At 40.2% G+C, this 12666-nt stretch overlaps 2 protein-coding genes across 8 annotated transcripts in view; one reads left to right on the plus strand and one right to left on the minus strand.

The window, feature by feature from the left end:
• NOC3L (NOC3 like DNA replication regulator) overlaps window positions 1–6221 on the plus strand; it is a 38051-nt gene extending 31830 nt beyond the window's left edge. For 2 of the 7 annotated variants that reach the window (XM_084845834.1, XM_084845836.1), the window contains exons 18-22: window positions 656–784; window positions 2162–2259; window positions 3434–3518; window positions 3626–3757; window positions 4812–6050. In XM_084845834.1, the coding sequence (XP_084701960.1) occupies window positions 656–784; window positions 2162–2259; window positions 3434–3518; window positions 3626–3757 (444 nt within the window). In that variant the 3' untranslated portion in view covers window positions 4812–6050. Of the gene's footprint in view, window positions 1–655; window positions 785–2161; window positions 2260–3374; window positions 3519–3625; window positions 3889–4811 lie in introns of those variants that run through there. The other 5 variants (XR_014789425.1, XR_014789427.1, XM_084845833.1 and 2 more) reach the window with 3 other exon arrangements.
• The window catches only part of PLCE1 (phospholipase C epsilon 1), a 202781-nt gene continuing 195738 nt past the window's right edge, over window positions 5624–12666 (minus strand). The window contains 4 exon segments of the mRNA XM_084845832.1: window positions 5624–6902; window positions 7953–8153; window positions 8963–9181; window positions 9528–9689. Of these exon segments, the coding sequence (XP_084701958.1) occupies window positions 7974–8153; window positions 8963–9181; window positions 9528–9689 (561 nt within the window). The 3' untranslated portion in view covers window positions 5624–6902; window positions 7953–7973.

The following is a 12666-nucleotide window of genomic DNA, read 5'->3' on the forward strand; positions in this document are numbered from 1 at the left end:
ATTTCTCCTCTTCAGTGAAGCCAAGTCACCTGAATGGATGTTTGGGAGCAGTGATGGACTGAATGAGGGTGAACAAATTAAATCTCAGCCCAGACAAGATGGAGATGTTAATGAATGGATAATGAATTATCCATTCATTATCCATTCATTAATACAAAAATGAATTTTAATTGCTGCAGTTTAAAAATGGTAGTTCGATTCTAATGTTAAATAATGTCATTTGAATTTTAATTGGAATTTCCTGGCTATTGTATTTGTTGTCACATCTATCCTTTTTTGTTGTTGTTATGAGTCCCCTCTGATGGTCCATTATTCTATGTTGGTGGGATACAAATAAAACACGCCTAAAATGCGGTGAACAAAATTCTCCACATGTCACCATAATTTGAAAATTACTACAGCATCCATGAGGACTAGAAAGTTGCCATTTATTTTGTGCTAAATGAAAGTAGATAATCTTTGTATTTTAACAGGCTACATAATATCCATTAGCATACGTGTTCAGAGACCTTGCATTTCTTACATCAGTAATTAGTTATCTGTCTGGGACAAGATGATTTTATTCTCAGACACAAGCATGGCTACAGCTGTAATTATTATTCCATTTTGTTTTGAACTCTTTTTACAACTAACTTCTTGGATAATGGTATTCAAGGTTTTCCCAAGGACTGACCTTCTCCTAGACAATGAATCTCAAGGGAGTGGACTTTACCTTCCTGAACTGGATGAGCCAGAGTACTGTAATGCTCAGAATACAGCACTGTGGGAATTGCATACTCTGCGGGTGAGCGTCACAGAAGCTAACCACTTGTTGCATTATTCTATGCTTGTAGCCTAGGAAATCCTTTTTCTCTTCAGGAGACTCCCCCCCCCCCCCCCGAACCAGAATTTCTAGGATTGGGTTCTGGAGTTTCACTGAATATTTTGAGCTTCAGAAATCTTTTAATAAGGCTTTTTAGCTCCACGGTCCTGCTTTGCACATTCCCATGTTTGTTCCGTCTTTGTGAATATAGTAATTACTGGGAAAGCAATTAACCATAGTACATTTGAGCTACCTAGGTCTCTCCATTTCCTCCTATTAACTCGCAATTTTTATCCCCACACCCAGCACCAAGTCCTTTTGCTTCACAATCCAGATCTGTGTTTGATATTAAGGGAATAAATGAGACAGTCATCCATTAAGCAGATATTTTTTGCATTAAATGTTCATGATGTGTGAAACCCAAAACCATTTAGTAATTAAATAGATGTTAAAATTGGCATTGCCCTTCACCCCATTCTCTCCTGTTACCATCCCTTTCCCTTGCAGTAGTTGCACAACACAGAGAAGGGGCAGATGCCATTTGTGTTCCTCTCTGTTCCTTCATGTGACGGTACTAATGGCCACTGTTATCTTTTTTTTGACTTAGAGCTACAGGCTTCTAAGCTTGGAGAGAGAGTGCCGAAGGCTCAGCCTTCAAATGCAACCCTTTCTGAAGGGCTGTGCTATGGAGTCTAAGGGGCAAAAAAAAAGAAAAAAAAGACATTGCTCTAAATCTGTCTGTAGAGACTAAAACATTTTTTTATTGTAGAGGAAGTGCAGAGCCCCAATCCTGATTGGGACACTAGTATGGTGGTAGGGGCACTTCTAAGGTCTGGATTGGGTCTCTTGCGTCTACTCAAGAGTTAAAAAAAAGTAAAAAAAGACATAGCTGCTAGAAAGAGATTTAAAGTAATGTGTTTTGGTTGTAAATATGTGCCAGTTTGTTGGTTTATGGAGGCTGCACACTGTGCTGTGTCACTTCAACACAATATTGATGCCCCAGGCTACTGGCAAAGCTGGCGGTCAAGTTGACTTTTGATAGATTGCATAAATATTGCTCTTATTGAATACTGTTTACTGATGTTTCTCTAGTTATTTTGTTGCACTTCAATAACTATGCCTATTTTTAGCTTACCACTGACAGCTATGTTGAATGATAATTGATGGATGTTTAACTCTCTTCTTGGAAAAGGCTTAAGATTACCCAGTCATACCTTTCTGGCAATATCATGGCATGTTTAATCAGTTGCCTCTAAAGCTGAGATATGATTTTGATTAATGTTTTGGTCAAATAGCTAAATACAAATAAGGGGGGGATGCAATCCCCTGCATCTGTCATCAATAACCCCCTTTTTTCAGAGGCACTATCACCCAGTTGTTCAGAAATTTGCTGCTCATCTTGTTGCTGGTGCTCCAGCTGAAGGCTCAGAAGCTCTTGAACATGAATTTAGCCGGAGGTGAGAGAAATGACTGTGCTTATTTTGAAAAGTGTGGGTAAAAATTCAAAACACAAGAACAACAACAACAAAAGCCCTGCAGTTTTTTTGGCCAGATAAAGGCTAATCTACTTATGTACATTACATGCTACTTTAGAATGCAAGAAGAACTCTGCTGGATGACACAGTGGTCAGTTAAATGCTTCTGGGAAACTCATAAGCAAATGGTGAAGGCAATAGCTCCTTCCTCAGAAACTACTATTCAGTGATATACTGCCTTTGAACCAGCAGACTTTATTTAACTATCCTGGCTAATTGCTGTTCATAGACGAATCCAGTTTATAAGTTCTTTTCTTCAGTGGGAAGTACCTTTATTATTCAGTACTAGTCTGAGTGGGAAATAAGGGATCAAATCTTTCTAGCATTATGTACAGTTTTTAGTGTCAAGGTTTTTCTATGGTAATACTGGTTTTGATTATTAGTGATAAGAAAGTAGGGGGTTGTGTATATGTGTAGGGAGACTTATCCCTTTCTACAGATCTGGCTCTCTTTCAAGTGTTGTTTCTGCTTCAGCTGATAATCTAGTACATTTTAAAGCCATGGGGAGAGCAATCCTATGACCACTAGACGCTACCTAGATAGATGGCCATAGGGTTTTTCGGTTTCTGGAAACCAAGGTTGTCCGACCTTGGTTTCCAGAAACCGCACTCCTGCTCCTTCTCCCTGGTTGCCGATGCGGTTCTTGTCGCACCGCCACCATCTCCACGCTTGTAAACAGAGTATGGGGAGGGCAAAAAGGGGGTGGTCCTGGGGGTGGGGAAGAGACTGTGGAAAATGCTTTAGGCAGCTCCTTATTGGGTCTCCGGGACCCTTCCCTCCTCAGAGTCGCAGCTAGATGCTTGAAAACACATGTCTAGCCACAAGCACAGGGTGGCTGGAACATGGAAGAGAGGGCCCCGTCCATGCTCCATCCGCCCTGCATTGGATAGGCATCAGCCTCTGAGTTCGGAGACTGATGTTTATCTCGGTAGGATTGCGTCCTCAGTTGGATTTAAGTCTGTTCAGATCTCCAATCTGGAATCATATGCTTAAAATGCTATACTGTCTGCTGTGTTTGTTTCCAAATACTTGTCTAGGGCACAAGTTATTTTTTCAAATAGAATATTAAGATGAGACCTGTATGACTCTACTGTAGGTCACCTACAGAACTTTTTGAGGCCTACAGTATGAAAGGAATGACTTTCAATCCTCACATTGCATCAGCCGTGCCCTGGAAAAAGGTATTCCTCACAGCATTCTCTTCTTAAATCACTTAAAATGTGAAATTTTATCTTGTAGTTTACAGTTTACTTTACATCTTTGACATTATAATACTTGTTCATTTCAGGGTAAATTTTTACAAGGGGAGTCATTTCTGAATGAAGACTTGAATAAAATGTTTAAGATTCTTCTTGAAAAGCCTGCTGTCCAAGGAGCCCTGGATTTTGCTAAACATTTAAAGGCATCACCAGTGTCATAAGTATGTTACAAGCCTATGCAATTAAAATAACCAAATGTATGAAAGAAACAGTGACCTGTTCCATGAAGAATTCAAATTAGGTTTTTACTATGGATGCTGGATTTTCAGGAATGAAGTAGCACATAAAGAAATGGCATGGTGTTTGTTGTTCAATTTGATGTAAATTTTAGGCTGTTCTTCAAGATTCAGGAACCATGCATTGGTTCTATAGTGAACTTAATAATGGTCTGTAAGCTGCTCAACTTTAAAGTTGCTTCAACTTAGTATAATATTGTTTAATATTTTCAGTGCAAGGTAATGCTTTTTCTAAAGGAGAACTTAAATATGGATTGATTCCTCGAATTTTTTTTAAATTGTAAAATATATACAGCCTTTTTGGTAAAAAAAACAAGAAGAAGATTCTGGGCTAATCATTCTGTTTGTATCTTGTACTGGAATATCACAGATATCTCTGTGATACAAGCTTTAAACAGGTGCAAGGTTATCTTCTTCCACACAGCACCATCCCAGTTACATGTTCATTTTCTATTTTCGTCAGTCCATTGACTTAGATAGGATACTTAGTCTAGTAAAGATAGTGAAAAATACATGCAAACTTTAAAATGGCAAAATATTTTTTCAGACAACTGTTAGACTAGTATAAGAAACAACATACTGAAAGTTGCAGTGCTCTGCTTGATGCAAATTCAGTATGTGGAACGTAAATGTAAGTGCATTCCTTGACTACATTGGGCCCACTGTTCTTAGTTAGGAACAGAACTTTTCTTTCAAGTAGCTTGTATTGCAAACTATGGCTTTAGAGCTTGAGAAAGTCCTAAGCCCTAGGAACTCAAAAGTTAGTTGATGTGTAGCAAGCTAGTAATTTTTGGTGTGCCCATTATCATAGGTTTGGCCCAAGTTGTATTTGCTGCAGTGTTTTGAGGCTAAAGTGTGATAGTCAGAACATCACAATTTAAAATCAACCATTTGCTTAAAAAAATTAACTGCTGGTTTGAAGCTTTGGTATTTCTTCTGTGGTGCTCTATGTACTAGATCATGTTAATCTGCGTTACAGATCGTTGGTTCATGTGCTTCTGGTGGTAGGGAGATTGGCAAGACAGCTGATGCCTACCTTCAGCGAAGTAGTGATTTTCGTGGCTAAAAGATGGAGAACCATAAGCAGCTCTAGTGCATATGGGAACTGATCAACACAATTTCAATCTCAGGTCTCCGGGGGTGGGGAGGGGTGGGGGGACTGTCTGCATGTGTGTGAGTGCGCGCGCGAGCGCGCAAGCTGTGTTTCTTTTTAACTGCTCTTGTAATATATTTACTTTCTTCCGGTAACAAACTATTCCTCTACCAAATCTTAGGGCTAAACATAAACAGACAATAGTCTTCTCTGCATTTAAGTCTTGCCCTCCCTTCCTTCCCCTTTAACTCAAAAATATTTATAATAATTAGCTAAATTTGTTTTTGTCTTTCATAATGGCTTCCTATTGCTTCCTATTTGATGTGAAGGGCCCCTTTTGTACTAGAGGTGAACAGTACATTTTGCAAGCTGCGAGAATTAAGCTTTGTAGAATATCCGATCTGATTATGGCTTTACATTCCATTCAGGCTCACATTGTTTTTCAGCATTTTGCTTTCTTTGAACTTCATTTAACTGAACAGGCCCCTTTCCTGATTTATTCATACTAAATGATCCTGGTGGACAAGCAGGTGCTCTTGCTGTTGCTGAAGGTTCCACAAAGCCTGTTTTGAATAGTTTACATTATGTGTGTCTACTTAAGAGTAAGTCCTATTAATTACAAAGGGACTTATTCCCAAGGAAGTGAATATTGCAGCCTTGTACTATGGTTATTAAAAGAGTAAGGCAACATCAGTGATCATTTCAGTTCTTGCGTGTTTTATATGGGTAAAATTAAATTGCTTTTAATAGTATATTAACAAAAAGAAGGAAAGTTATAGCCAGTGCTGACAGCCATAAAAAACAACAAAAGCCCATGATTTTGCAAACATATACAACTCTTTACAAGTATGTCTATGTAAACAGAAATGGCAAGATTTATACCCCAAAATGAAACTGAATAATATAGTATGTTATCTAAGTTTAAAGGAGGTTATTTTCTTTACATAAGGCTATCAATTACAGTAATGGTGAAAATATTTTCAAAATAGACCCTTTCACTTTGATACTACATTGTTGAGGTTTTTTTAATCAAAGACTCCGAAGTAAAATTTTGTGGTTATTTTTTTTTCTCAAAACACCTTTTCTATTGGTCAACTGAGATATTAAACATACAGATTGTGGTGTGAATGTACTTTTTATTAAAATTAAATACTTCTCTGTTTAGAGAAGATAAGTGGAATTTTCTGTAAAGATATGTAGAATTCTGTAAAGCAAGGCATGATAAATACATTACACAGTGGCACATACCTTGGAATATTAAAATAAATATTTTTAAACAGGAAAACTAGGATACACTAACACTGCATGAAGAAACGTTTTTCCTAATCAGTATCACTATCAAAATATGTATTCTGACTACTGTACACTGACATTATTTAGAAGACAATTCAAACTGTTTATATTCACCTTAACGACATCTGTGAGCTACAATGTATCTACAACTGCCTATAATCACAAAGTGTGTGTTTAGAAGGAACTGTTAAAAGTGCATTATTTTTATGTAACACACTGCAGAACATCTTCAGCCTTTATTTCCCCTTAAGAAGCTTACTTAAAATCTTTTATTCTAAAAGGGCAGGTTTCTATTTGCAAGGGACAATATAAGGTGCTTGCTTTACCCTCCCATCCAAAGGTAGCAAATATGAAGGTAAAAGGAATAATTTCTGAATGCTTCCAGGGCATGCTTCCAAAGCCTCAAACTCATGACTTCGTATTCACCATTCACAGAACTGGCTGTTCTGTTACTACAGGTAGTCTCTAGGTTACACCTGTACTGGCAGCCAGGCCTCAGCTGGGCCATCCAGGGCCTCAGCTGTGACTTTCCACTGCACAAAGGTTCGTCTCTTATTTAAACATGTTCCAGTTACAAATGAACGACTGCTCAAAGAAGAGGCTGAAGGAGTGGATCCATCTCCGTCATTTTCTCTGCTTCTCTCCACTTCAGCGTGGCTTTTTGTCTCTTGTATTTGTAATTCCCTGGAGTCAGGAAGAAAAGAACAAAGTAAAGGTTAAGTTTGATTTAAAATTTCATACGTAGATATTTTGTTTTTTTAAATACTTTTAAAGGTTTTGAGCAATCACTCAAAATGCTGCTGTCAAGTGAATCATCACAATCTAGCAAAGGCTGTTTAAGTTTCTCCTATTAAAGTTGGGGCTTAAAATAATGGAAGCTCTTCAACTGACATATGAGAGAAAGAATCAAATTAGTTCAGCAAAGGGATTTCTTTGGAATGATTAATTGGGGGCAACAAATTAGTAGCAAGCATATATAATGCTACTCTATATCTTGATTGTCTGGAAAACCCTTATTGGCCACTACTCAGTGTTGAATGTTGCCACCTGGATGAGTCCTAAATTTGACTCAATGGAAAGAATAGTCTACCAATTACTCTTTTCCCTCTGTCTCTTATTAGAGCAACAAGTTGAATCCTCAGGAATGAAAGGACAACCCATTGTAACTTGGTATATGGCAATGTACTTTAGTACACAATTTCTTAACTAAACCACAGTACTCCTAAATCATCTCTGATTATGGAAGACAGTAAGCTTGCCACCATTTTCAGTAAGGTTCCTCAGTGTAATTTTTTGAACATCTATTACTGGTCAGGGATTTATTATTCTGCACTGTTGCAGTTTAGCAACGTTTATGCAGTTGGCGTATTCATCTTTGGAATGCCATTAATGGTAGAAACCATTTCAAGTATAAATTACTATAGTCTCTGAGATATCGGTTTCATATAGCATGTCCCTGAAGCTATAAACTGTATGGAAAGCAGAGGGAGAGGAGAGAAACTGGGCTGTTCCATCATCTTTGCTGAGAAACCAGCTGCCTTTGGCCCTCCCTCAACCATCTCCTAGCAGTAGCCATTCCATCAGGCTAACTTCACTATTTTCATTTTATAAGCTTGAGGGCAGTGACAGTGATACTACTGATCTTTGTAAGCTGCTCTGGGCGCCTTTTTTGGCTCAAGAGCAGGGTAAAAATGCTTTAAATAAATACATAATAAATATTTAGAACATTGGTACCTGAATACAAAACACTGAAGGTTATTCCATAGTGTCACTGAAAGTCAAACTGCAAGCAGTCTTGTCATCTTTACTTTGGAGACCTTCTGAAGAAGTTTGTAAAGGTGGGGTTATAAAGCCCCTGTACTGCTTACTTGATTTTGTCAATTTCTTAAGTTCATTAGCAAATGAAATGCCTTTTCTTCTATCATCTCTGCCTGCCTACAAGAAGAAGAATCAGACAACAGAAATGGGGAAGTTGTAAGAATGTTGTCAGTTACTGCTTAGTTTGTGAAGTGTGGATATACAAAACATTTTAAGACAGACTTCCAAACAGTTTCATATTAAACTTCTATTAGAATACTTATGTCATGAAAATGACACCACACAGTCACTTTTCTCTATTCTTCCATAGTAAAGCTCTCATGGATAAGCTCTACAGAATGAGATTTAAAAAGCAGTTTGAAACTCCCACAGTTTTAACCAGTGTCCTGGTAATCCAAAGCCATTAAACACTAATTTCATGGATTTGTTATCTAAGAACAAGGAGAATATTGTCTATAAAATGAATATAAAATCCTTTCACTACTTTTGTAGAGATGATAAAAGTGTTCAGTCATTTTATATACTGATTGGGTTCACACGATCACCACTGCCTTCTACCATGGTTTATGATGTGTGCCAGCCGTTCTTTTGAATGTTCAAGCCGCAGTGGGCAGGCACCATGGCTTCTCATGTTGTGCGAACCCAGCAAGGGTGGCTTATGTGAGGGTTATACAACCCTCACATAACCCATAGGCTGTTTAAGGGTTATGCATGGGTTGTTTAACCCTCACATAAGTCACCGTCACCAGGTTTGCACCACGGCAACCATCTGTCATGGCTTGAATATTCAAAAGGGTGGCTAGCACACACCAAAACCCACCGTGGCTTAAATAAGCCATGATGTGCTGCAGTGATTGTACAAACTAGCCCACTGTGAGTGAACACAATTTGTAGAGCTTACAAAAATTCTTCAATAATTTACTTACTTGGACTTGTTCTTTAAGTTTAAGGATAAATTTCCCAGCTCCCTTCCACCTGTTCTGAGCCTGAAACACACACTCTTGGTCAGAAAGAATCCTCTGAGATGTTTTGGGTGTTGAAGACTTCTTGTTTGCTTGCTCTTTTGTCACTTCCTCCAAAAGGACATAATCACTTGGGTTGGGATTGTTCAGAATACTGTAGGAATATTTGGCTTTGCATAAAGTCTATTAAAGAAAATGAAAAGGAGGCAAAACCAAAAGCTACTTCGTTTCCATACATTTGTGAGGCAGATCTCCTCTAGTATATCCTGAAGGGATATACAATTTTAACTATTACTTGGTTGATTGAAAATTCTCTATAGCTCAAACTATAGGCCTAAACAGTTTTATGGCCTGGCCCTATGGGCTGAAGGGTGTTAGGATACTGGGCATTTGAAGATCACACACAACGATACAGAATCAGTACAAAAAATCCCTTTGATATTCTTTGGGCCTTTCAGCCCTACTACAGACCAGTGTGAGTCTTACCAAGTGGCAAATGAGAGGAAAAAATGGAAGCAGTACATTGTACCTGCTGGATGACATCCTGAGCAGTACTGAAGCGAGGAGCTTTGATGACTGTCCGAGGTTGTTCTGGGGAAACATCGTGAACTTGAACGAAGAAGCTGTTATCTTCAGAGGTAGTAATTCCATAATCTTTCTCCTCCTGAAAGAGATTTCTCCTGTTCAAGTTCTAGAAAAACATTAAAAGCACGAAAAGGATAAGCTTGTCTCACTTTGTAAAGGAGGCTCTTATGTCACTTAATCGAATGCAAAGGTAGCATCCCTGAAACATCTTCCATTGCAAATTAAGGTGTAGTATAAATCCATTGTTTTTGGACTTAATGTGCCATGAAAATATAGGAAGAATCAAGAGATAGTGGTTAAACAATATCTGTTGTGTTCCTATTTACAAATAAATGATTTTTAAAATGACTTCCTTCTTCCAAAATATGTCCATGAAAAGGTATACTCTTGTTCTCATCGCTAACCATCCAAATGACAGGAAGAAGAGTATTTGTAGGGCCAATGGGTTTTGGGGGGGCAGAGGGAGTGATTTATGTAGTCTTATCCCTGCCATCATTGGCTTATGGTGCAATGATTCAACTTCACCTGAGTAGAATTCATCTTGCCACACAACCAGCACTCTGCCAGAAAGCTTTCACAAACGGATTGGCAGTGGCATGCCACTGTTTTCAGAGGGAAGCAATCGCTGTAACACTTGGTCATGGGCTGAAGTGCAATGCAGATTACATCAACTTGTCAGCAGACAAAAAGATTCTTATTACTTGATGTCCATCTTCTCGTTCTGCCCTGATCAACTAGTGGAGCTACTCAATGGATTTGTTTTTCAGGTTACTTTCAACCAGCCACTTTTTAGCCATCAAAATACAAGCAAATCTCTGTGTTAGCAACTTACTGTACTCTGTCCCTTGCCTCATTTGCACTGATAACATGGAGGAATCGGTATTGGTCAGTTGAACAGTTTCCTTGATTACTAAAAGATGTTTAGATGGGCAAACTGTACGTGGCTTGTGGCTGGACACCCTTGTTATCTCCCTCCTAGGTTCCTGTATCCCTGCCCCTCATAGCCTGTCCTTGTTCATTTCCCTTCATTAGAAAGAGATGTTTTTCTCAAGTCATCCAACGGACCAAGGTAAAAAAAAGACTACAATCTGGGAACTGTATCCATCCTGCCAAAGCTTTCCCTCAGTTCACATAATGCAACCCCCTCCAGAACAGGTTGAACATCACTTAACCAGGAAGATGAACCACCCACTAACAATACATCAGTTTTGTCTAGATTGAGTCTCAGTTTATTGGCCTTCATCCAGTCCATTACTGTGCACTGATTCAGAACAGCCACTGCCTCACCTGGATTTGATCAAAAGGATAGAGCTGGGTGTCATCTGCATATTAATGACACCACAGACCATACTGCCAGATAACTTTTCACAGTGGTTTCATGTAGACGTTGAACAGCATGGGGGATAGACCCCATAACATAGCTGCTAAGCATAGAGCAATAATCCCCCATAGAGGGATTATTGCAAGCATAGAGCTGCCTTCTGGAATCAGACATCCAAGTAGGGATGGCGGAGAATTCTGCCATGGACTCCGGAGGACCACCCCAGCCTGCGAAGTCCGACCCGGCCGGATCCTACCTGGCACCTCCGGGTCCGGCCAGGTCCATCCACGGCCAGTCTTTGGACGTGAATGGCGTCCTGCCTAGTGGACGCCATTTGCGTCCCTTCCCCTTCCCGTGATAGGCTACATAAATCTTTACGTAGCCTATCATGGTAAAGACCAGGAACTACGCCATTGTACGCTATGCCATTTGCATCCCTTCCCCTTCCCGTGATAGGCTACGTAAATCTTTACGTAGCCTATCATGGGAAGGGATGCAAATGGCGTCTGCTAGGCCAGACGCCATTTGCATCCAAAGACTGGCCGCGGCTGGCAGCTCCGCAGAGAGGAGCTGGACGGGGAGGATTCCGGGGGGGAAGACCGGATCGCCTCCCCCCCCACAGAGCCCCCAGCGGACTCCAGGCAAGGGGGTTTCGTACACCCCTACATCCACATAGGAGCAGAACCACTTTAGCACAATGCCTCCAACTCCCAACCCAAACAACCGATGCAGAAGGGTACCATAGTCAATGGTATCGAAAGCCACTGAGACATCCAAGAGAATCAACAGGGTCACATACACCCTTTTCCTCTCTTGGCAAAGGAAATCCCATAGGGCAACCAAAGCAGTTTCTGTTCCAAAACCAGGCCTGAAGCCTGATTGGAATGGGTCTAGATAATTAGTTTCATTCAAGTGTGCCCAGAGTTGACTTGCAACCACCTGCTCAAGCATTTTACCCAGGAAGGAGATATTGGCTACTGGCTCATAGTTGTTATCGTTGCCCAGGCCCAGGTCAGGCTTTTTTAGGAGTGGCCTAATTGCTGCCTCCTTTAAAGAGGCTGGCACCACTCCCTCTCTCAAGGAGAGATTTACAACCCCCTGGATCCATCCCGCTATCTCCTCCCTGTTAGATGTAATAAGCACACAGGTGGTCAACCAGACTTGGCCAAACACCTTGTCTGCATCCTCAGGCCTCAATAACTGAAACTCGTCCAATAAAACAACCATACAGTGTTCTGGGCACCTCTGCTAATGGAACTGATTAATTGTGGTGTCCAATTGATGACAGATTTGAGCAACTTTATCTGAAAACAACAGAATGAAATGTAATAGGGATAAATGGCAAGTTCTGCACCTAGGAAAAAGAAAACAAATGCACAGTTACAAGATAGGGCAGACTTGGCTCAACAACACTACAAGTGAGAAGGATCTTGGAATTGTTGTCGATCACAAGCTGAATATGAGCCAACAATGTGATGTGGCTGCAAAAAAAGGCAAGTGCTATTTGGGGCGGCATTAATAGAAGCATAGCTTCCAAAGCCTGGGAAGTACTAGTTCCCTTCTACTCAGCACTGGTTAGACCTCATCTGGAGTACTGTGTCCAGTTCTGGGCACCGCACTTTAAGAAGGATGCAGACCTGAGCCACCCTGGATCTGGGAGCGTCGGCATGGAAGTTGAGATTCCCCAGAACCATCATTCTAGGGGTCCTCAACACCAAATCTGAGATCACCTCTGTCAGCTCAGGCAGGGAGACTAAAGGGT

Source organism: Heloderma suspectum, chromosome 3, assembly GCF_057233095.1.
Source record: "Heloderma suspectum isolate Gila_16-S chromosome 3, 16-S_ref, whole genome shotgun sequence".
Classification (NCBI taxonomy): Eukaryota; Metazoa; Chordata; class Lepidosauria; order Squamata; family Helodermatidae; genus Heloderma; species Heloderma suspectum.